The sequence below is a fragment of the Oncorhynchus kisutch genome, linkage group LG20 (assembly GCF_002021735.2).
Source record: "Oncorhynchus kisutch isolate 150728-3 linkage group LG20, Okis_V2, whole genome shotgun sequence".
In the NCBI taxonomy this organism is placed as follows: Eukaryota; Metazoa; Chordata; class Actinopteri; order Salmoniformes; family Salmonidae; genus Oncorhynchus; species Oncorhynchus kisutch.
In genome coordinates, this window is record NC_034193.2 from 45,866,606 (window position 1) to 45,888,458 (window position 21,853).

The 21,853-nt window shown below is 45.4% G+C and overlaps 2 protein-coding genes across 20 annotated transcripts in view; one reads left to right on the plus strand and one right to left on the minus strand.

Moving 5' to 3' along the window:
• The window catches only part of LOC109865302 (myosin-10), a 94,133-nt gene extending 89,444 nt beyond the window's left edge, over positions 1-4,689 (plus strand). For 15 of the 16 annotated variants that reach the window (XM_031798865.1, XM_031798874.1, XM_031798867.1 and 12 more), the window contains 2 exons: positions 979-1,151; positions 1,356-4,689. In XM_031798865.1, the coding sequence (XP_031654725.1) occupies positions 979-1,151; positions 1,356-1,506 (324 nt within the window). In that variant the 3' untranslated portion in view covers positions 1,507-4,689. The remainder of the gene's footprint in view (positions 1-978; positions 1,152-1,355) is intronic. The other variant, XR_004204408.1, reaches the window with a different exon arrangement.
• A 1,986-nt stretch (positions 4,690-6,675) lies between these two features.
• On the minus strand, positions 6,676-21,717 carry LOC109865303 (ubinuclein-2). 4 transcript variants are annotated; one of them, XM_031798882.1, is made up of 15 exons: positions 21,133-21,717; positions 18,511-18,666; positions 18,181-18,291; positions 17,729-17,857; positions 17,356-17,462; positions 16,169-16,706; positions 15,805-15,875; positions 15,259-15,495; positions 14,479-14,592; positions 14,036-14,233; positions 11,915-11,957; positions 10,295-11,782; positions 9,873-10,059; positions 9,051-9,119; positions 6,676-8,720 (listed from the first exon to the last, which is right to left on the minus strand). In XM_031798882.1, exons 1-15 carry the CDS (start codon positions 21,433-21,435, stop codon positions 8,674-8,676), a joined length of 3,798 nt encoding a protein of 1,265 aa, XP_031654742.1. In that variant the 5' UTR covers positions 21,436-21,717; the 3' UTR covers positions 6,676-8,673. The 4 variants fall into 4 exon arrangements, with proteins under 4 accessions (XP_031654742.1, XP_031654745.1, XP_031654744.1 ...); XM_031798884.1 differs by having other exon boundaries at positions 6,681-8,720; positions 14,479-14,589; XM_031798883.1 differs by having other exon boundaries at positions 6,681-8,720; positions 17,356-17,459; positions 21,133-21,716.
• Between the last annotated feature and the right edge of the window lie 136 nt (positions 21,718-21,853).

Below are 21,853 nucleotides of genomic sequence, written 5' to 3' on the forward strand. Positions count from 1 at the left end.
TTCCCACCCACGCTCTTCTGTAGCTTTGGTTCTCTCTCTCTCTCCTATTCCCACCCACGCTCTTCTGTAGCTTTGGATCTCTCTCTCTCCTATTCACACCCACGCTCTTCTGTAGCTTTGGTTCTCTCTCTCTCTCCTAATTCCCACCCACGCTCTTCTGTAGCTTTGGTTCTCTCTCTCCTATTCCCACCCACGCTCTTCTGTAGCTTTGGTTCTCACTCGCTCTCTCCTATTCCCACCCACGCTCTTCTGTAGCTTTGGATCTCTCTCTCTCCTATTCACACCCACGCTCTTCTGTAGCTTTGGTTCTCTCTCTCTCTCCTAATTCCCACCCACGCTCTTCTGTAGCTTTGGTTCTCCGTCTCCTATTCCCACCCACGCTCTTCTGTAGCGTTGGTTCTCTCTCTCTCCTATTCCCACCCACGCTCTTCTGTAGCTTTGGTTCTCTCTCTCTCTCCTATTCCCACCCACGCTCTTCTGTAGCTTTGGTTCTCTCACTCTCTCTCCTATTCCCACCCACGCTCTTCTGTAGCTTTGGTTCTCTCGCTCTCTCTCCTATTCCCACCCACGCTCTTCTGTAGCTTTGGTTCTCTCGCTCTCTCTCCTATTCCCACCCACGCTCTTCTGTAGCTTTGGTTCTCTCTCTCTCCTATTCCCACCCACGCTCTTCTGTAGCTTTGGTTCTCTCTCTCTCTCCCCCCTATTCCCATCCACGCTCTTCAGTAGCTTTGGTTCTCTCTCTCCTATTCCCACCAACTCTCTTCAGTAGCTTTGTTTCTCTCTCAATTCTTCTGTCTGTCCCAAACCTTTGTCTTCAAACTTTAATTTCCATCCTTGTTTTTCCCATTTCTATCCCACCTTTTGTCTTTCTCTTTCTTGCTCTCTCGCTCTCTGTGTTTTAATCTTGAATTGGCCCTTGAATTTGTTATGTAAATACGTTGAATTGTGCCAATAAAATTCTAATTCTCCCCCTGTCAGATGGAGAAGGCCAACTCTCGTATGAAGCAGCTGAAGCGTCAGCTGGAGGAGGCTGAGGAGGAGGCTACCAGAGCCAACGCCTCCCGTAGGAAACTACAGAGGGAGCTGGACGACGCCACCGAGGCCAGCGAGGGCCTGACCCGCGAAGTCAACACACTCAAGAACCGCCTCAGGTACAGCCTCTCATACACTTCCCATAGTTATTTATGCCCATCGGCGTTCCCTCTGCCAGTTTCTTTAAAACAAAGAAGACATTCATTGTTATCATTTCCCGTACATGTTCATCAACGCTACTATAGATGCAACAGGACACACACACTGTCATAGATCTGTGGGTGTGATAAATGACCATGTATGTATTTGCCTGTTCTCCTCAGGCGTGGAGGCCCCATCAGCTTCTCGTCTAGCCGTTCAGGCCGCAGCCGGCAGCTCCAGATCGACGGAACCTCCGTGGACAATTCTGACGACGACGCCGACAGCCGCGCCAGCGACCACAACGACACGCAAGCCTCCAACCAGACCGAATAGACGCTCCCTGCTAATCCTACCAACCCTATCGATTAGCCAGCCTGACAGCATGGTGACTACAACACCTCAGCCTCTCCATCTGTCCCTGTCCACGAGTCAACAGCAGGGAGAACCAGGGTCCTGTTCATTAGGAACCAAAACAGAAGAAAACAGTCCGAAACAGGGAAGGACTACCTGGATTTGACTAATAAGAACCGCTCGTTTTCATTTTCCGTTGAAAGATGCTTTCAAACGTTTTGCTACGGTGTGTTCTAATGAATACGACCTAGACCACCCCACCCCCCAGAAATGCTCCCTTCCTAGGGATGACGAAACAATTACTCCCACTTGAGCGGCTTACTCTGCCTTACTCTAACGTTACTCTAACAATATTCCTACTCTACTCTGGCTAGCTGCTCGGCCTGGCGAGTGTCCCAACTCTCTTAATATAGTCCTCCCTAGGTGTGGAATTATGTGCTCCACTTAAATGAATATGTAAACTTATGTACAAGTGATTTTTACTTATGCGTGTGTGCACATGTGAGTATGTAAGGTATGTGTATGCCCCTGAACGCCAAACTGCAAGGAATGGAGCGAAACTAGGAAACGTTCACTTTTGTCATCCTCCTCCCACATTAAACAAAACATTGTCTTGTAATACAAGTGTGTCACCAAATGTAAAGCCATCATCTCTCCCCTGGCTTAAAGCAGGCCTAACAAAACTCTGTCCTCTCCGATGATAGTCCTATTCAACAATAGGTCAGAGGTCAATGGACTGCCTCCACTTCCCTCATTGCATGAGTCTCTTCCTGATGTACAGACTATTGTTCCGCTTCTAAACACTACAATGAAACAAGATGGTGGATTCACACAGTCTGACCTGTTCTGGAAGAAAAAAGTGGAACGGAAAGGATATTTCAACTGTGAAAAGCTTTTCTCCACTTGCCACAGCCTCTCGTCACAACACTTTAAAAACAATTGGTAACTGACTTCTTATAGGAATCGCATAGGTCATGATTGACGTTTTTTGTTGTTGTATTTTGACTAATTGGAGCACTATTTTTCCTGTTGTTTAGGAAGAAGGGTTGAAGGCAGTAAAGTGTGGTATGCTTAGATAGATGGTCGCTGGCGTATGTGTCACAGAGAATCGCTGGAAACTGCACATAACTGCACAATGAGTGTTCATATGCCCCTGTAACTGGAGCCAGGAAACCCCAAGCTTCTCTCATGAGTGGTCACATGATGTACAATACAGCCTCTTAGTCCAACACGAATGATGAGAGCTTCGATTGAACGTGTAGTTTGGCTAGCTAAAGCCTACCTCTCAGAGCAAGGGAGACTGCCATCTCACTTTGTTTGTGCCATGGTTTGGTAGCAAAGTAGGACCCCCAACTCTCTCTTATAATACGTTGACACACCAACTACCAAGCACTTAGTATTCCTAGATATAACAGCCTTCTATTGGGGATAGCATCTCAAAGCTCTAAAACTATTATGCCACTCTTAACGTCCCAGAAGGTCCATATCCATCAGCGCTCTCTATTGTTCCTTTGGCATCTCTGTTCAGTATAAAAGAGGGTAAAGTATGGAAACTGCCACTTTCATTTGACTTTTACGCCAATGTTAGGTCAGCTGTAATGACATGTTTCTTTAAAGTGCCTTAGACACTAGATAAGAACATTAGTGGGTAATGCACGGTGAGCACCTGTATTAAACAGAAAGACGTGTAGGTGTACACCTGTATTAAACAGAAAGATGTGTAGGTGTACACCTGTATTAAACAGAAAGACGTAAGTGTGCACCTGTATTAAACAGAAAGATGTGTAGGTGTACACCTGTATTAAACAGAAAGATGTGTAGGTGTACACCTGTATTAAACCGAAAGACGTGTAGGTGTACACCTGTATTAAACCGAAAGACGTGTAGGTGTACACCTGTATTAAACAGAAAGACGTGTAGGTGTGCACCTGTATTAAACAGAAAGACGTGTAGGTGTGCACCTGTATTAAACAGAAAGACGTGTAGGTGTACACCTGTATTAAACAGAAATATGTGTAGGTGTACACCTGTATTAAACAGAAAGACGTGTAGGTGTACACATGTATTAAACAGAAAGACGTGTAGGTGTACACCTGTATTAAACAGAAAGACGTGTAGGTGTACACCTGTATTAAAAAGAAAGACGTGTAGGTGTACACCTGTATTAAAAAGAAAGACGTGTAGGTGCACCTGTATTAAACAGAAAGACGTGTAGGTGTACACCTGTATTAAACAGAAAGACGTGTAGGTGTACACCTGTATTAAACAGAAAGACGTGTAGGTGTACACCTGTATTAAACAGAAAGACGTGTAGGTGTACACCTGTATTAAACAGAAAGACGTGTAGGTGTACACCTGTATTAAACAGAAAGACGTGTAGGTGTACACCTGTATTAAACAGAAAGACGTGTAGGTGTACACCTGTATTAAACAGAAAGACGTGTAGGTGTACACCTGTATTAAACAGAAAGACGTGTAGGTGTACACCTGTATTAAACAGAAAGACGTGTAGGTGTGCACCTGTATTAAACAGAAAGACGTGTAGGTGTGCACCTGTATTAAACAGAAAGACATGTAGGTGTGCACCTGTATTAAACAGAAAGACGTGTAGGTGTACACCTGTATTAAACAGAAATATGTGTAGGTGTACACCTGTATTAAACAGAAAGACGTGTAGGTGTACACCTGTATTAAACAGAAAGACGTGTAGGTGTGCTGTACGTGTTACATAAAAACCTAACGAGGCAAACCTGGTGAACGGAAAACAAACACTTATTTTTCTTTGTCTTGTGTATTTTTGCTGATGTTTCATATCATACCCAGTGTGCACCTCCTCTCCTGTTCATATACCTGTAGCAATGTCTCCATAGGTAGTGCGTGTGTGGGTCAGAAATCAGTGTTACTATTAACTATGTGAGATGTGGAGCCTTTTGCTCCCCCTTCAAGAGCAGAATGTGATTTCATTTGGTTAAAAGCTTTAACATCCATGATGTAGTTTTACTTGTGTTTGTATTATTATTCTCAGACTGGCTGTTGACGACCAGGCTTTCATTACAACTGCAAATACACCCCCACCCCCATTTTATTTCTTGTTTGCCTCCTGTATTTCTAGACTACAGTGATTTTTTTTGTAAAAGAAAATAAAGCATATTCATTGTAGAAATATTATGATTCCACTTTGTCCTGAGCGGAGGAACCCCTACAGACTTTCAATTCAGTCATGCATGTTTCTCTCCCCAGATTGGAGAGCACAGAGGGTAGCTATGCCTGAAGGGACAGATATGATGGGTTGTTTTAGGGAAGTGGTCTAAATTCAGTAAGGGGTTGGGAATAGTTAGAAAACAAAAGCTACTCTGTGATTTGAACCAGGGACCTGCTTCAGATGGCAACCCAAATGTTATACTCTCCACCAGCTGGGGGGCAACATCATTGGCGTAGCCAGAAACTTGTCAGGTGGGCCTGCATCAATTTGGGTAGCTAACTTCCTGAAATTTTGCCATCGGGCAGAGGACAATGTGCTGTTGTATAGCTCATCTCATGCTATTGTACACATTTTGCCATGAGCCTGAGAGAAAATGTTGCATTTTTAGAGCGGATTACAGCTAAAATATAGGTGTTGATTGATAAAGGTACTGGATTATGAGTTGGCTTGTTTGCTAAATGAACAAATGAAATAGGCAGTAGCATGGTGATTATAGCCATAGAAGCACAGTGGCAAATGGCTCAATGCAGTTATATTCATGGATTATTGGGGGTGTGGCTTTGTTAGTTCATTTTGGCAACCCATCCAGTGAGAGTGAATGTCAATCCAGGTAATCTGTTCTGTTATATTGAATCAAATCTGACTAACCCAATGCACTGCTTGCTATGAATTCTATCTGTTGGTATTTGCATATTTAGGTAAAAAGACTATGTCCTGTTTGGAACATTTGACAATAGCAGATTTCTTTTGTTGTTGCTCAATCTGAGTGGGTGTCCTGGGCAGGTGAGCGGAAGGGCTCTACCACATGGCTTTCACCCATCCAGTCATTTCTAATCAGTTACTTTAAGGGAGGAACAAAGGATGCACTTTTTAAAGAATCCAAACCGGGCCAAGAACTGGGAAAACTCCAGAGCCTTCCACAAAGCTAGGGTCTGTTGTTACCTGGGAAACACCAGCATGGATGAGAAAGGTCAAAGAGCAACACGTGTAATGATGTAATTTGACAGTAAGGGCTCGATTTGATCCGTTGAAGATTCGGGATATAGCGTGATTGAGGTTTAAAGGCAATGTCTACGCATTTGCAGGAGACTGCATTTACAGTAAACGCTGGTGACATCCACTCAATAGGAAATTACCTTTACATTTCAACCGCATTGTGGCACGGATCTTAAACCTTATGCATTGATTCGAGCTCTGACCTTTCCAGGGTACAGAAAGTGAACACGAATGTTGACATAATTGAGGGACTGTACAAAACATGGACTTATGACAAACTTATGAAAAAAATGTATTGCCACATCTTAAGGCTCCCGAGTGCCTCGTCGTTTCACTTGTGGCTCCCGAATGGCGCAGCAGTCTAAGCCACTGCATCTCAGGTGTCACTACAGTCCCTGGTTCGAATCCAGGCTGTATCACATCAGGCAGTGATTGGGAGTCCTATAGGGTGGCTCACAATTGGTCCAGCGTCGTCCGGATTTGGCTGGGGTAGGCCATCATTGTAAATAAGAATTTGTTTTAACTGGCTTGCCTAGTTAAAGAAAGGCTAAATAAATTAAAATAAAGAGCGTTTTAGTTTGCGTGCTAGAAATGTTAAGGTAAATTCCATTTGAGCTGACAATCGGAAGTTACCTCTTACACGGAACCCAAACCGGCTGCGCGCGTGCGCTATCGTGCATACATTTATTTTGCGACGCTCGCGCACGCGACGTGTCCGGTCTGGTCAGCATGTTAAGGCGGGAACATTGTCTTTAAAATCCGATATCGGTCTGGTCAGCATGTTAAGGCGGGAACATTGTCTTTAAAATCCGATATACAGATAGAGCCCTTACTTCCTTTAACAGATGTCTCGATATAGCCTAGTTTTGCCCTACCTTCAGAACTTCCTTTTGAAAGACAGCTGTCACAATGGAGGACGGAAGAAAGGGAGCACAAAGAAATGACTCAGGCCCTATTGAAAACAAAATATTTTATTCCATAAATCGACACACAAAAATAATCTACAAAAGAGACCGAATTAAGTAACCAGTTAACATGAAATGTAATCTTTACCCGCCCCAAAAGCACAAAAGTTTTAAAATGTCATCTCCTGCTCGTCACAGAAAGAAACAACTTTTCACCATGACATCCTGACAGACCACAGACGGACAACACTCATGGGTACATTTCAAAGAGAATGTTGATAAGAACACACACACACACTGACCAAGGCACCCCATCTACATGCTAGGAAACTCATCTTTGGCGCCATCCTTGGTGCAGTTGGTCGACATTCATACTGACATTGGAAGGAGGGATGAAGGATGATAAGAGATGGACAGAGGCAAGAAAGCCAGAGGTCCCTCCCCTCTGACATTCTCCCCCAATGGGTTTTGAGAAGACTAGGAGAGAGGAAGTGAGGAGTATGCTATTGAGATCTTCCCAGATATAGGAAGAGAGTAAGGAAGAACAATTTCTAGAGGTATTCAGCAGGTGAGAAGGGAGAGTTCTTTAGATGAGAAAAAGGACTCAGACATACATACACGCAAACATTCGCAACTCCCAAAAATACATTGACAGCTGAGTAAAGAGGTTGAAAGCCAAGCGACGACTTGCACTTTTGCATTGAAGCATTTATAGTCCTGCATAGTTCTTTAATGAAACTTACAAACTAAGGCGTTTTGTCATATTGAGTTGAGTGTTTTGAGTTGATAGTTTTTTTACAAAGTAAATTAATTACAATTTAAAACAAAAAGTTCAAGTAGGCTACAATCTCGCATCTCTGTCCCCTCTCTCACGCTCCACTCCTCTTTCCAAAAGAGTCTAGCTTTTACAGTTCAAGTTTTTTCTCCAGAAAAGGTCCAGTGTGATTATACAGCACCAAAGACACGCTGAGCAAGAGGGGAATATTCACTCTCTCAAACACACACACAACAGAGAAAAGGGGGTATGCAATTTGCACACACACAGCAGACTGACCTGGAAAGAAAATACAATATATAATAATATATGTAGGTTGTGTACGTACAAACACACACAATCTCACCGGGCACACTCATACCTCTAAATATTTTTTTTATCCCTGTGTAAATTACAAATAATTTATCAATTTTTATATTAGCTATACTACCTTAACAGTCAGTTGTGGGGAGCAGAGGCGACTTAAAAACACTCTACGGACACGCCATCTCACATCGGAGACAAGTTAACAACTACCTTCCTCAGACAGTCAAGACAACGACCAAAAAAATAATTTATACTCAATTCTGCTTTAGACGAGAAAAAATAAAAACAGACTTAAATTCAAATTAAATGACTTAGCTAACAGCGTGCTCCCTCTCCTGGGTGGTTTTCATTAAGGAATGGACACACTGGTAGCGTTTGCAGGTCGAGAGTACTTAGCACCTCTGAACAGAGTGCCAGCCATAATTTGCAAACTGATTCTAAATGTAGAATCGAGCGAAAATGTCAGCAATCAAACCCTCACCGGTGGGGTGGTCCGTGAAACAGACCGCGCCGTACAAACGGCAAATAGATCGACATTCGTTGCGGTATGTGCGCTCCGTTGGTGCACAATATAGCAAAACTATTTTTAAACAAAAACCAGTGTTCAGGCAGTCCTTCCTTGTTTCTGTATTTGTTTTTCTACGTTTGGAGCCTAATGAATACGACCCTGTCCTCATTCCACAGTGATAAAGGTCGGTCATGTAAACATGTTGACAAGAAAAAAAATGTAAGGGAAAAAAAATCATTATCATTCACCCCAGGTCCATTTTATACCCCGTAATCATAAAAATACAGTTAAATTAAATTCATAAATCGTCATGGTGAGGGGTAATTGATTCTTCAGGTCCATATTGAGGGAAGAAGGCTCCTCCCCCCTGTATTATTACATCATTGTGTCCATCTGTCCAATCAAAGTGATCCTAGTGGACGTCTCGATGTCACTCTCTGTCCTCCGTCTCTATTGGTCAGTGGGACTTCCTCTTCATGTCGCCACCCTGGCTTTGGTTCGCATCTGAGGAGGGGGGGTTAAAATAATTTGTTACGTCATGTGTAAATACATGATGCAGAAAAATACTGAACACACAGGGAGGAGATGCTTCATCGACAGACAAGACACGTGCTTCTAGTGTTAACCTAGTCATGCAGTAACACGGGCATGCAGATCACCGCTAACATTGAAGCAGGCAGACAGGTTGGGAAAGAAGAATTTACAGCCAAACGGTGAGTGAGCGATATCAACATGACGCAGGGAATGACAACAACACAAATGGAAGAAGGGAAGAGGAGGAGGGAGGTAAGGGAGGAGGGGGAGAAGTACTGGAGGAGGAGGTGTGAAGTTTACCTGAGAAAGCAAGCTGCAAGTGAGGAGGTAGAGCAGCCTGTGACCCTGACTGGAGACTCTTGTACAGATCTGAGGAGAGATGGAGGGAGGGGTGGACAGAGGAGAGGAAGAAAGAGTGAGGAGGTTAAAAAAAAGGGAAGAATGGAGAGGGGGAAGAGGTTGAGGAGAATAAAGGTGAGAAAGGGAACATTAAAAGATGAAAGTAGAATTTGAGTAATAGATACAAATCAGAAAGTGAGGGCAGATAAAGGGGAGGATGGATGGATGGACGGTGGGGGAGAAGGGATTGGATGAGAAAACGAGATGGGCGGGGCAAGAGGGTGGGGGAGAAGGGATTGGATGAGAAAACGAGATGGGCGGGGCAAGAGGGTTACAGTGAGAAACCTTTAGCATAGGCACATTAGAACTGATTATACTTCAGTGTGGATCCACAGCACACACACACTGCACACCACAACACTGACCATGAGTAACACAAACTAAGACTAGATGAATCTCAAGGGACCACAAACAAATCTAGCTGCGGCTCCATTTATTTTGCCATCTTAATAAACACTGATTTTCTTTGTCATTTGATCAAATTCATCCGATAAAATGTCATACTAATGAAGTAGTAAATTATGTAAATACTTTTACCACATCATGATGTACAGTACAGACTTTCTCAGTGGTATTAAGAGCCCTAAAAGTTTAACTGAACCGTAGAGAACAGAGAGAACAAATGCTATATTTTTGCTCCTATATATTTGCATGCCCGGTGCTTTGAAAGATCACAGTCTTGTGGAGCCACTGCCAGTTGGGCACCGGTTGCCAATTACTCACCCATTAAGTCGCTCTGTGAGAGGCTGTATCCTGAGTTGGCGCCCGTGCCCAGGCCGCTGACCCCCGGGGCACCAGGAGGAGTGAAGTTGAGCAGCGATGGGAACTGGAAGGGCAGTGAGACAGGCACTAGCCCCCCCAGCATCCCAAAGCCAAGTGGCCCACCCAGGAGGGGACTGCCAGCTGACACCTAGGGGGAAGGGGGAGGGAGAAAGAGAAAAGGGATCAGGTGACTCAACTTGGTGACAAAGTGCCTGACACAATCTCTTCCTTTCTCTTCTGTTCTGAAGACATGGCCAAGCCTTTGCAGAACAGACTCAAAACTCAAGCGAGAAAAATGCAGTCAGTATGTAAGAGGTGCTTCTCTTGATCCTGTTTTTCACACTTCTTGGCACTTTCTGGTCACATGTGATTGGCTGACTCACCTGCGTCAGGTGTGAGGTGACGGAGGGTGTGGCCATGGTTGCCGTGGGCACCCGACTGCCTACAGCCTTGGCTCCGCCCACGGCCCTCTGTCTCTGTCCGTGACTGGTCGAGACTGTGCCGGAGGGGGAGGGGCTGTTGTCCGGGCGACTGGTGACGGGCGACATGCGCATGGGGCTGCTGCTGGAGGCAGCGCTGCTAACGCTACTACTGCTAATGACAGACGGAGCCTTCTGGCTCCCCGCGAAGCTATAACTGCCCTGGCCCGACTTCACCTGACCCCCACCTTGGACACTAAATGGGGGGCGGAAGCCGGCAGTCTTGGGGGACTGGTACTGGAGAGGGCTGGAGATCATTTGAGAGTGAGAGAGGAGGTTGGAAGAGGAGGAGGAAGGGGAGGAGATGGGAGGAGGGGTGGGGGCAGGGGGGCGAGGGGTGAGCTTGATGATGGGGGAGTTGTTGCTGTGGGAGGACTTGGTGAGGGTTGCCTGCATGGGGGTGATGAAGTTGGACTGGTGGTGGGGCTTGGATTTGCCCTGGTGGTGGGAGGGGGACTGGGAGGGTGAGGAGCCCACCGTGGAGGTGAGGTAGGAGGGTTGCTGGGGGCTCTTGGAGTTGAGCTGCTGAGGGCTCTTGGAGTTGAGCTGCTGGGGGTGTGAGTGGGAGTTGGTGGCACGGGACTGAGGGGAGGGGGAGGGCATGTTGCTCATCATGGCACTGCCGTTACTGCTGCTGCTGGCTTTGACACTGCTCTTGCCCAGTCCTGGTATTGCCACCCCCATGCCTAGGGCGACCTTCTGATGGGGGGGCAGGAGCGGAGAGGCTGTGGGAGGGGGCCGCTGCTTGGTGGGCGGGGAGGGGGACGACGGTGGGTGGAGCTTACTCCCTCCAGTCATGCACCCTTGCCTGTGTGTGGCGGTCGCCATGCTGACATTGTGTCTCTGAGTCTGTCCCATAGAGCCTGCCCCTTTCATCACGCCGTACACTCCGTCGGCGCCACGAGACACCAACGTGGCCCCCGCGAGCTGCATGCGAGCCGACGACGCCGTGGATGTGGAGGGAGAGGTAGATAGTGTGGTCTTAATGTTGGCCATCGATGGCATCGTCGATGAATTGGCGTTTATCTTGGAAAGAGAATGTGAGGTGAGTAGGGAAGACGAGGGGGAGTAGTGAGGGGTGATGGAGGGGGGGGAGGAGTTGGGGATCTGGAGAGGCGGGGGGGAGAGGGGGGAGGTGAGGGTGAGGTCAGTGACGCTGCCATGGGGACCCAGGCCCTTGGCGGCTTGGCTGAGGAAGGCGAGGGCGTGGGAGACTGAATCCAGGGAGGGGGCGCGGAGGTCCTCGTCCAGCGAGTCGGACAGGCAGATGGGCTCCGAGGGGGACGAGGAGGTCCGGCGGGCCTGGATGACGGAGGGGGTGGAGGGGACGTGGGGGAGAGAGGGGGTGGTGGCGGTGGGGAGATTGGGCCTCTGCTGGATCCATTGGCCCTCCTGGAATACAGGGAAAGGACAAAGGTTAGCATTGGACTCGCATCAGAACACATGGCACCGCAAGTAATACCAAATAACCATCTTGTAGAAAAGGTTACAAACGTCAGTTGAGAGTGAAGACATGTCACTGACCTTTGCTTTAGCCCTGGGGGTGGGGACCATCCTCTTCTTGGCCCTGGACAGAGAAACCAATGGTGTGTTACGTTACCATCCGCACAGGAATGCTAATCCATCTGTCAATCAATCATCTGTTTCTTCAGATATACTGTACATATTCTATCCATATAGTCTATACATCCCATCACATACTCTGTGTGTGTGTGTATATATACTAGTCAGGATCGAGGGAAAGATGAATGGCGCAAAGAGATCCTTGATGAAAACAAACATGTGTGTGTGTGTGTCTGTATGTATGTATGTATGTATGTATGTATGTATGTATGTATGTATGTATGTATGTATGTATGTATGTATGTATGTATGTATGTATGTATGCATGCATGCATGCATGTATGTATGTATGTATATATATATACATATACATACATATATAATATACATACATATATAATATACATACATATATAATATACATACATATATAATATACACATATACATATAATATACACACACGGAAAATATTCAGACTTTTCCCGCATTTTGTTACGTTTCAGCCTTATTTTAAAATGTATTTAATCGTTTTTTCCCTTCATCAATTCATCAATCTTCAGACAATCTACCCCATTATCACAAAGCAAAAACAGGTAAAGGGAAATAACATTTACATAAGTATTCAGACCCTTGACTCAGGACTTTGTTGAAGCACCTTTGGTAGTGATTTACAGCCTATAGTCTTCTTGGGTATGACACTAGAAGCTTGGCACACCTGTATTTGGGAAGTTTCTCCCATTCTTCTCTGCAGATCCTGTTGGAAGGTGAACCTTCGCCCCAGTCTGAGATCCTGAGCGCTCTGTAGCAGGTTTTCATCAAGGATCTCCTTGCTCCGTTCATCTTTCCCTCAATCCTGACTAGTCTCCCAGTTCCTGATGCTTAAAAACATCCCCACAGCATAATGCTGCCACCACCATGCTTCACCGTAGGGATGGTGCCAGGTTCCTTCCAGACGTGACGCTTGGCATTCAGGCCAAATAGTTCAATCTTGGTTTCATCAGACCAGAGAATCTTGTTTCTCATGGTCTGAGAGACTTTAGGTGCCTTTTGGCAAACTCCAAGGGGGCTGTCATGTGACTTTTACTGAGGCGTGGCTTCTGTCTGGCCACTCTAACATAAAGGCCTGATTGGTGGAGTGCTGCAGAGATGGTTGTCCTTTTGGAAGGTTCTCCCATCTCCATAGAGGAACTCTGGAGCTTTATCAGTGACCATCTGGTTCTTGGTCACCTCCCTGACTAAGGTCCTTCTCCCCTGATTGCTCAGTTTGGCTGGGCGGCCAGCTCTAGGCAGACTCTTGGTGGTTCCAAACTTCTTCCATTTAAGAATGATGGAGGCCTCTGTGTTCTTGGGGACCTTCAATGCAGCAGACATGTTTTGGTATCCTTCCTCAGATCTGTGCCTCGACACAATCCTGTCTCGGAGCTCTACGGACAATTCCTTTGACCTCAGCGCTTGGTTTTTGCTCCGTCAACTGTGCCTTTCCAAATCATGTACAATCAATTGAATTTACTACAGGTGGACTCCAAACAAGTTGTAGAAACATCTCAAGAATGATCAATAGAAACAGGATGCACCTGAGCTCAATTTTGAGTCTCATAGCAAAGGGTCTGAATACTAAATAAGGTATTTATGTTTTTCTATTTTGAATAAATTTGCAAAAGATTCAAAAAACCTATTTAGGCTTCGTCATTATGGGGTATTGTGTGTAGATTGATTTAGATTTAGAATACGACTGTAACGTAACAAAATCTGGAAAAAGACAAGGGGTCTGAATACTTTCCGAAGGCACTGTATATATATATACTCCGGACTCCGACATTACTCATCCTAATATTTCTAAATCCCATTCTTTTACTTTTTAGATTTGTGTGCATTGTTGTGCATTGTTAGATATTGCTGCAATGTTGGAGCTAGGAACACAAGCATTTCGCTACACCCGCAATAACATTTGCGAGATATGTATATGCGACTAATAAAATTGCATTCCACCTGTCAATCAGGCATATATACAATAAAAGGTATAATTGCCATTATAAAGCCAACTTATTTATAAGGTCCAACTATAGTTGAGATAACTTACATGTTGACAGTGAGGTGACTGTGTACAACACGGCTCTCCTTGAACAGCATCCTGGCCTGCATCCAGCCCTTGGGCCACAGTGGTTTGACCTCGTTCTCCATGAAGGCCTTGAGGTAATCCTCCACGGAGAGAGAGCACTGAGACGACTCCAGTTCATAGGAGCTCAACTTCACACGCACCAGGTTACACAGCAGCGACCTACACACACACACAGAGAGAGAGACAGAGAGAACGAGACAGAGAGAGCGAGACAGAGAGAGAAATTATTAAGAAAGCCTACTAATCTATTATCTTTTCAAATCAACCACTTCCTGTATGACTTAGCTTGAGAATTTCACTTTAGTGTCTAGGCCGGATTACTATAAAAGTGCTTTGTGACAACTGCTGATGTAAAAATGGCTTCATAAATAAGATTTGATTGAGGGCAGTGGATGGGCCGTCACCTGAGCTTGTCGTCCCAGACAAACTTCTTCCGTGGGCCCATCATCCTCTTCCCCGGCTTCCCCTCATCCTCCTCCTCTGATCCGTTCTTCTCTCCCTCTCCAGGCTGCTGCCTGCTAGGGTCCAACACACACACCTCAGTACCAACATGTTCTAACAACCTGAATATATACCCATAGAGATGCATATAAATGAAAGCAGTGATGAACACAGGCAGAGTAGAGCACTAAAAATAACCAAACACCCATTATGGATAAGCGATATAGCATTACAGTATACCAGGGGTACTCAACTACTCTTTAAGAAGGTCCGGTCATTCAAATGTCCTAGGTGGCAAAGGTCAGGATGGATTTTTGTCATTTATCAGCGTAGTAACAAACCCAACCTGTTCAAATTGGTCACATCCTTCTTGTTGTTGGAGAGAAAATGTTGCCGTTTTAAAGCTAATTTCCTGCAATTCTACACATTTTGCCATGTGATACCTGAGTGAATTGCTCAACAAAATTAAATGGGGGCCCGCTGGGGGTCGAGGCCCCTGGGCGTACCCATCTACCTAACATGAGCTATTTGATCAACTGGACATTTCTGACAGGTACTCAATCGAAATCGCTCTCTGTCAGGGAATGACAAACAGCCTAATGCAACATCAAATGTAGAAAAATGTCAAAGGTAAAGTCGGGACCCGCGGTCCGTATTGACCCCGTTCTGGGTCCGCATCCGGACCACAATCCACCTGTTGAGTATGGCTGTAGTACACTATGGAGTATTGTAAATCTTCTTACTTGGCAGCCTTGACCATGCAGTCCATGTTGTATCGTTGGATCTGCTCGGGCATCACACTGCACACCGCCAGTTTCAGCTTCAACAGGGGCGTACGCAGACGGTCGTCCTGGATGTTGAGGCTAAGCTTCCTGAGGCGTTTGAGAAGGGCCTCTTTATTGCAGGGCACAAAGGCCTCAAGGTGAGAATACACCTCCCCACGGAGCCCCATCGGCTGCTCCTGCACCTGCAGCTCAATACTGGGGGAAGAGGGGAGGAGGAGAGAGGAGGGAAGGGAGAGGAGCAACAGAGGGAATTAACAGGAGTGAGAGAAAGGGGGGATGGGGAGAGAATGTTGGTAATCAAGGAAAGGGGATAAAGAAGAGACGACAAAGAATAAAACCATTTTTGCGTGCGAGAGAGAAAGATGTTGGGAGAAATGTAGAACAGAGTGGGGGTGAAAAAGACAGGAAAAGAGATGAACAATCGACTCCAATATCAGCAGTATGACACATTCAGGGTGGAGACGGAGAGAGATGTACAACGTGTCAAAAGAATGACAAACTCACTCCAGTAGGATGTTATTCATATCCAGGGTGAAGAACTTCTTCCTTCCCTCTTGATCAAACTGACGAGAGGCCTGTGAAGAAAAGAGGTTGGTGAGCATACCGTCTTCCATAGAAAGACGCACGACAGCAAAAAGGAGCCTTCCGTGTCAGTTTCAAAATGGCTGCACCGTCATCTTGCCAGTTTTCGCTCATCCTTGATTTTAAGAGATATCACCTTGATCATGGTTGAAGAAAATGGCTGCCACACATTTAAACTGTACAGAATTCCAGGAAGTTACTCGACAATTAAATCAAGGGTTGATCACATAAACATCAAATAAATCAATCTATGATAAACTGGAAAAGCCCCATCAGTGTGACTCACCGCCCGTAGGTCCTCGATGCGCTTGATGAGGGGGGCGGGCAGGCCGTCAGGGAGCGGAGGTGGGTGTAGGAGACCCCCAGAAACCCCCAGCCCCCTCCCTAACCCGCCCCCACTCGGCTTCGGCCCTGAAACTCCAATTCCCATCAGGCCATTCTCTCTCCCGGGCGTGGCCACGTGCGGATTAGCCGAGCTGTCCAGAAGGCTGAAGTCCAGGTCACCCAGAAGATCCTGGAGCTCCTTCTCATTTGCCGAGCCCAGCAGTGACATCATGGCGGGGTCCGCGGTGAGCTCGGCCAACGAGACGTCGTTGTTAGCCGCGTTAGCGTGCAGGTGGGAGTTAGCCAGCAGGTGGTTGGCTCGCGGGGCGTTGGCCACGGAGCTACCCATGCCGGAGTGGGGCGCGGTGGGGTTCATCTTCCTCATCTCCTGCTTCTCCCGGGTGAAGCGGCGCAACATGGCTGCCAAGCACAACGAGTCCTTCATCAACTTCTTCCTCTTCTTCTTCTCTGGCCGGTGGATGTTCATCAGAGATGACACTCTGGGTCAGAAAGACAAGAGAGAGGGGTGGAGAGGGGAATGAGAGTGAGAAGAGAGGAGAGGGTGAGAGAAGGAAAAAAGAGGAAAGAGAGAGAAAATAGTGAGGCAAGTTATGATGTGTAATCTCGAAGACAAGAAACCTATAAGCAAGGCAATGTCTTTTCAATATGATACAAGGAAAACAACAGTCTCATAATAGCCGCTGGTCTATTTCTGGGAATAGGAGTATTTATGGCAGCGGAGTGATCAGCTTATCAGAGCGTAGCTAATGTAGCCTTTGTTAAGGACACTTGGCCTGTCACACAAGCCCACGAGCCATTCAGAGAGAGCATCACAGTGTGTCATGTCATAGTCAGACATATCTGTACATGGGTAGGAATGAACAAAAATATGGTATGAGGTATGAAAACGGATTCAAAAACCATTACAAGACATTTTGAGGAATGGTTCTAGAAACATGCTCAGTTCTATCTGAGAAATATGAATAGAACCACAATGTCCCCTTAGATGATTTGCTCTTACAGCAAGAACAAAATCATCAGAATTATTCAGCAACCATTCTATCTCATATTGCAATCTGTGAAGGTACAGACATGCCTGACAGGCACAAGAAGCAGCGATGTATCCATCCCACTATCCTATCATCTCACCCTGGTTTGGGCACTCTGTTCTTCCGGGGTTTCTTCTCCTCCAAATTGTTTCCTTCTTTCCTCCTTCGTCTCTTGATCACTTGCTCCTCGCCACCCTTCAGCTCCTGCTAACACCGGAAGGCACAGACACAATTCATGAAAAACCAAAACAACCAGTTGGATAAACACAAATAAAGCATCAGGGATGGGGTCAATTATTCTAGTCAATTCGGGAAGTAAACGAAAATTAACAGATTTTCTCATTGATTTTGAAAATAATTATAATTTCTGTTTACTTCCTGAATTGACATCACTGAAATAGAATTGACAACAACTGACTAATACAATGTAATTTCACTGTATACAATACTTCATGCCAGTATCCCACCCTTACTCTGGGTTTCACATCCTTGCCCCCTTCCTCTCCCTCGGACTCGGAAGCAGCTCTGAACTGCAGCGTGCCCGTGTTGATGTAGAACCCTCCCAGCTTGGTAGTCAGGGAGGCCGGGACCAGCTCGTCATACTGTCACACAAAACAAAATGGCAGCCGTTACATTCAGAGCATAGATTCAGAATACAGAGTAACTTCAATGAGTGTCTGACAACAACAACAAAAACATGTCACTCTGGTGAATGTAGGTTAGTGTTTATGGGGCTGATTGGTTGTGCGAATTGGTGCAGTGGTTGATTGACAGTCTTAAGCACGCTCCAAACAGGAAGCAAAACTCCAGAGCGGAGTTCGCCAGAATAGAGCAGATTCCTATTTTCTCCACCTATAATACAGCCTAACATGCCTTCTCCACATGAAGGGATGTAAAGGGTCAAAAGTAAAAAAGGGATACTTACAGCCTCTGAGTTGTCAATGAAAGGGTCGGTCTCATCGTAGCCGAAGCCGATGTCAATCAGATCCTGCATTCTATCCTTCCTCTTCTTCTTTCCTGGTGCATTCGCATTGCCCTGTGTCACAGAGGATACATACTTCCACATGTACATACTGTATAACCAGTAGTCATAAACGAGAACAAAATGGCTTATAACCAGATACAACAGGTTTATAAACTAGTACAACTAGCTATTAACCGGATAAGAAAAAGTCAAACTAATCTTAAAACTAGTATCTTATAAGTGCCGTTATTAGAGCACAAGGTTTTACCACGGCTCCAAAAAATGACGTACATATTTGTTCTCAAACTTCTTGGCCAGGGCCTCCACCTGCAGTCGTTCTCTCTCGTCATCGTTGAAAGGGTCGCTAGGGTCAAGGGCAGGAGGCAGGATAAAAAGAGTTGGAGTCTGAGTTGGGGCTGGGGCTGGAGGAGGAGTGTTCTTTTTTGCCTAGAAAGCGGGGGAATGGGTGAGGAAAAGTGTAACTACTGGAACAGAAATGGACTTACCCACAATAAACAAACAATGTACCAAATAATATTGTGTTGTTATTGTACCGGATGTAAATCACATTGTCATGCAATCATATTGCTCAAATAGCATTGGTGAATAAGCATTTGTATTTAGATTTACAGCTGGTTTATAAAGTTGTAGTATCACTTGTAATTATAAGTTTGAGAACAATGTATTATACAGTGGGGCAAAAAAGTATTTAGTCAGCCACCAATTGTGCAAGTTCTCCCACTTAAAAAGATGAGAGAGGCCTGTATTGTTCATCATAGGTACACTTCAACTATGACAGACAAAATTAGGGAAAAAAATCCAGAAAATCACATTGTAGGATTTTTTATGAATTTATTTGCAAATTATGGTGGAAAATAAGTATTTGGTCAATAACAAAAGTTTCTCTCAATACTTTGTTATATACCCTTTGTTGGCAATGACAGAGGTCAAATGTTTTCTTTAATTCTTCACAATGTTTTCACACACTGTTGCTGGTATTTTGGCCCATTCCTCCATGCAGATCTCCTCTAGAGCAGTGCTGTTTTGGGGCTGTTGCTGGGCAACATGGACTTTCAACTCCCTCCAAAGATTTTCTATGGGGTTGAGATATCTATGGGGTTGAGATCTGGAGACTGGCTAGGCCACTCCAGGACATTGAAATGCTTCTTACGAAGCCACTCCTTCATTGCCCGGGCGATGTGTTTGGGACCATTGTCATGCCGAAAGACCCAGCCACATTTCATCTTCAATGCCCTTGATGATGGATGGAGATTTTCACTCAAAATCTCACGATACATGGCCCCATTCATTCTTTCCTTTACACGGATCAGTCGTCCTGGTCCCTTTGCAGAAAAACAGCCCCAAAGCATGATGTTTCCACCCCCATGCTTCACAGTAGGTATGGTGTTCTTTGGATGCAACTCAGCATGCTTTGTCCTCCAAACACAACGAGTTGAGTTTTTACCAAAAAGTTATATTTTGGTTTCATCTGACCATTTAACATTCTCCCAATCCTCTTCTGGATCATCCAAATGCTCTCTAGCAAACTTCAGACGGGCCTGGACATGTACTGGCTTAAGCAGGGGGACACGTCTGGCACTGCAGGATTTGAGTCCCTGGCGGCGTAGTGTGTTACTGATGGCAGGCTTTGTTGCTTTGGTCCCAGCTCTCTGCAGGTCATTCACTAGGTCCCCCGTGTGGTTCTGGGATTTTTCCTCACCGTTCTTGTGATAATTTTGACCCCACGGGGTGAGATCTTGCGTGGAGCCCCAGATCGAGGGAGATTATCAGTGGTCTTGTATATCTTCCATTTCCTAATAATTGCTCCCACAGTTGATTTCTTCAAACCAAGCTGATTACCTATTGCAGATTCAGTCTTCCTAGCCTGGTGCAGGTCTACAATTTTGTTTCTGGTGTCCTTTGACAGGTCTTTGGTCTTGGCCATAGTGGAGTTTGGAGTGTGACTGTTTGAGGTTGTGGACAGGTGTCTTTTATACTGATAACAAGTTCAAACAGGTGCCATTAATACAGGTAACGAGTGGAGGACAGAGGAGCCTCTTAAAGAAGAAGTTACAGGTCTGTGAGAGCCAGAAATCTTGCTTGTTTGTAGGTGACCAAATACTTATTTTCCACCATAATTTGTAAATAAATTCATTATAAATCATACAATGTGATTTTCTGGATTTTTTTTCCCCCTCATTTTGTCTGTCATAGTTGAAGTGTACCTATGATGAAAATTACAGGGCTCTCTTATTTTTAAGTGGGAGAACTTGCACAACTGGTGGCTGACTAAATACTTTTTTGCCCCACTATATACTCAGCATAATTGCTATGCAAATATGTAACAAAAAAATAGTAAACTACTGTACTGTGCAATGATGTCTGTACACAACACTAAGTGTCTTGATAACATAACACCGATATTTTACATAACTCCCTGTAGGCAACATCCTGGTACTTCCAAACCTACTCCATCTATTCAGCACTGACTGATCTTCTATATGTCACCCATAGGAGGCTAAACTCAACTGAACTGGGGCACTTCTACGTGCCATATTAATGGCTGTATGACTGGTGTAAACTAACAAGAGAGTTGGCAAGTTAACAAGAATTGGAAACAGGTAGCGCCAGACAACCTTTATCACTGCATGTGCATAAGGAGTGCCTACAACTGTAATCTTGACGTGCCGTTCGAGTTGAGTACCAAGCGATTTGAGTGAATGGCTGAGTTAGGGTCTTTTGTGTGAAGTCCATGACTGGTAATTTCCTCCTCCCACCGACCACGCTAGTCCGTGGAAAGACAAGATACACCCACGTTCATATCCTATCTTATAACAAGTCCCCACTAACCAAGTTAATAAAATCAACTGGTGTTGATCCATGTCTTTCTTGACCAAACAGAAGGAGTCATACCTGGATGTTTTGGATGAGTTCGCTGTAGTTAAACTCGGCCGACGATTGATCGCTGGGCTCAGACAGAGATAGGTTCAACCGCACGGTAATCCGTTTTCCTTCAGCGTTGTCCTTGTCGCTACTAGTTTTGCCGAAAAGCCCACCGCCACCATCTGCCCCGGACGCTTTCGTTTCGACCTCACCATCCGCATCCAAGTCGATGTCGGCCTCGTCATCCTCCAACCGGCGTTTCCTAGTCTCCGTGGCTGATCCCGCAGCGAAGGCCGAGAGGGTGACAAATTGTACTTTTCTCGGTTCGGCCATTTGGATGTGCTGCCTGTCTGAACCTCGCTTCGGACAGACAGCGACAGCGCGAGCTACTTCGCGAAACTACTTCAAATTTGCGAATTGAATGGGTTTGCGCGAAAATGCAATGTCTATTTAGTGGCTAATAAGATGTAAGGGGGTCGTCCGCACCATTCGAACTGAATTTCAGGGGATGAGATGGTCGGGGAAAAGTTGTTTTTTCAGTAGCTACTTGCATCCTCAATTGCTATGGGATCGAGACATTCAAGGTGGCCATCTTGGATTTGAGGAGTAAATAAAATATCAGAGAGAGGTCACTGGGCCTGCGCACACAGACAAAACGGAAGTAGCGTGAGCGAGGGGGGGTATCATAGCCAATCACTGCATTTGCCCCCATTTTAATCCCGCCCCTATCACAATAGGCGATAATAAGAAC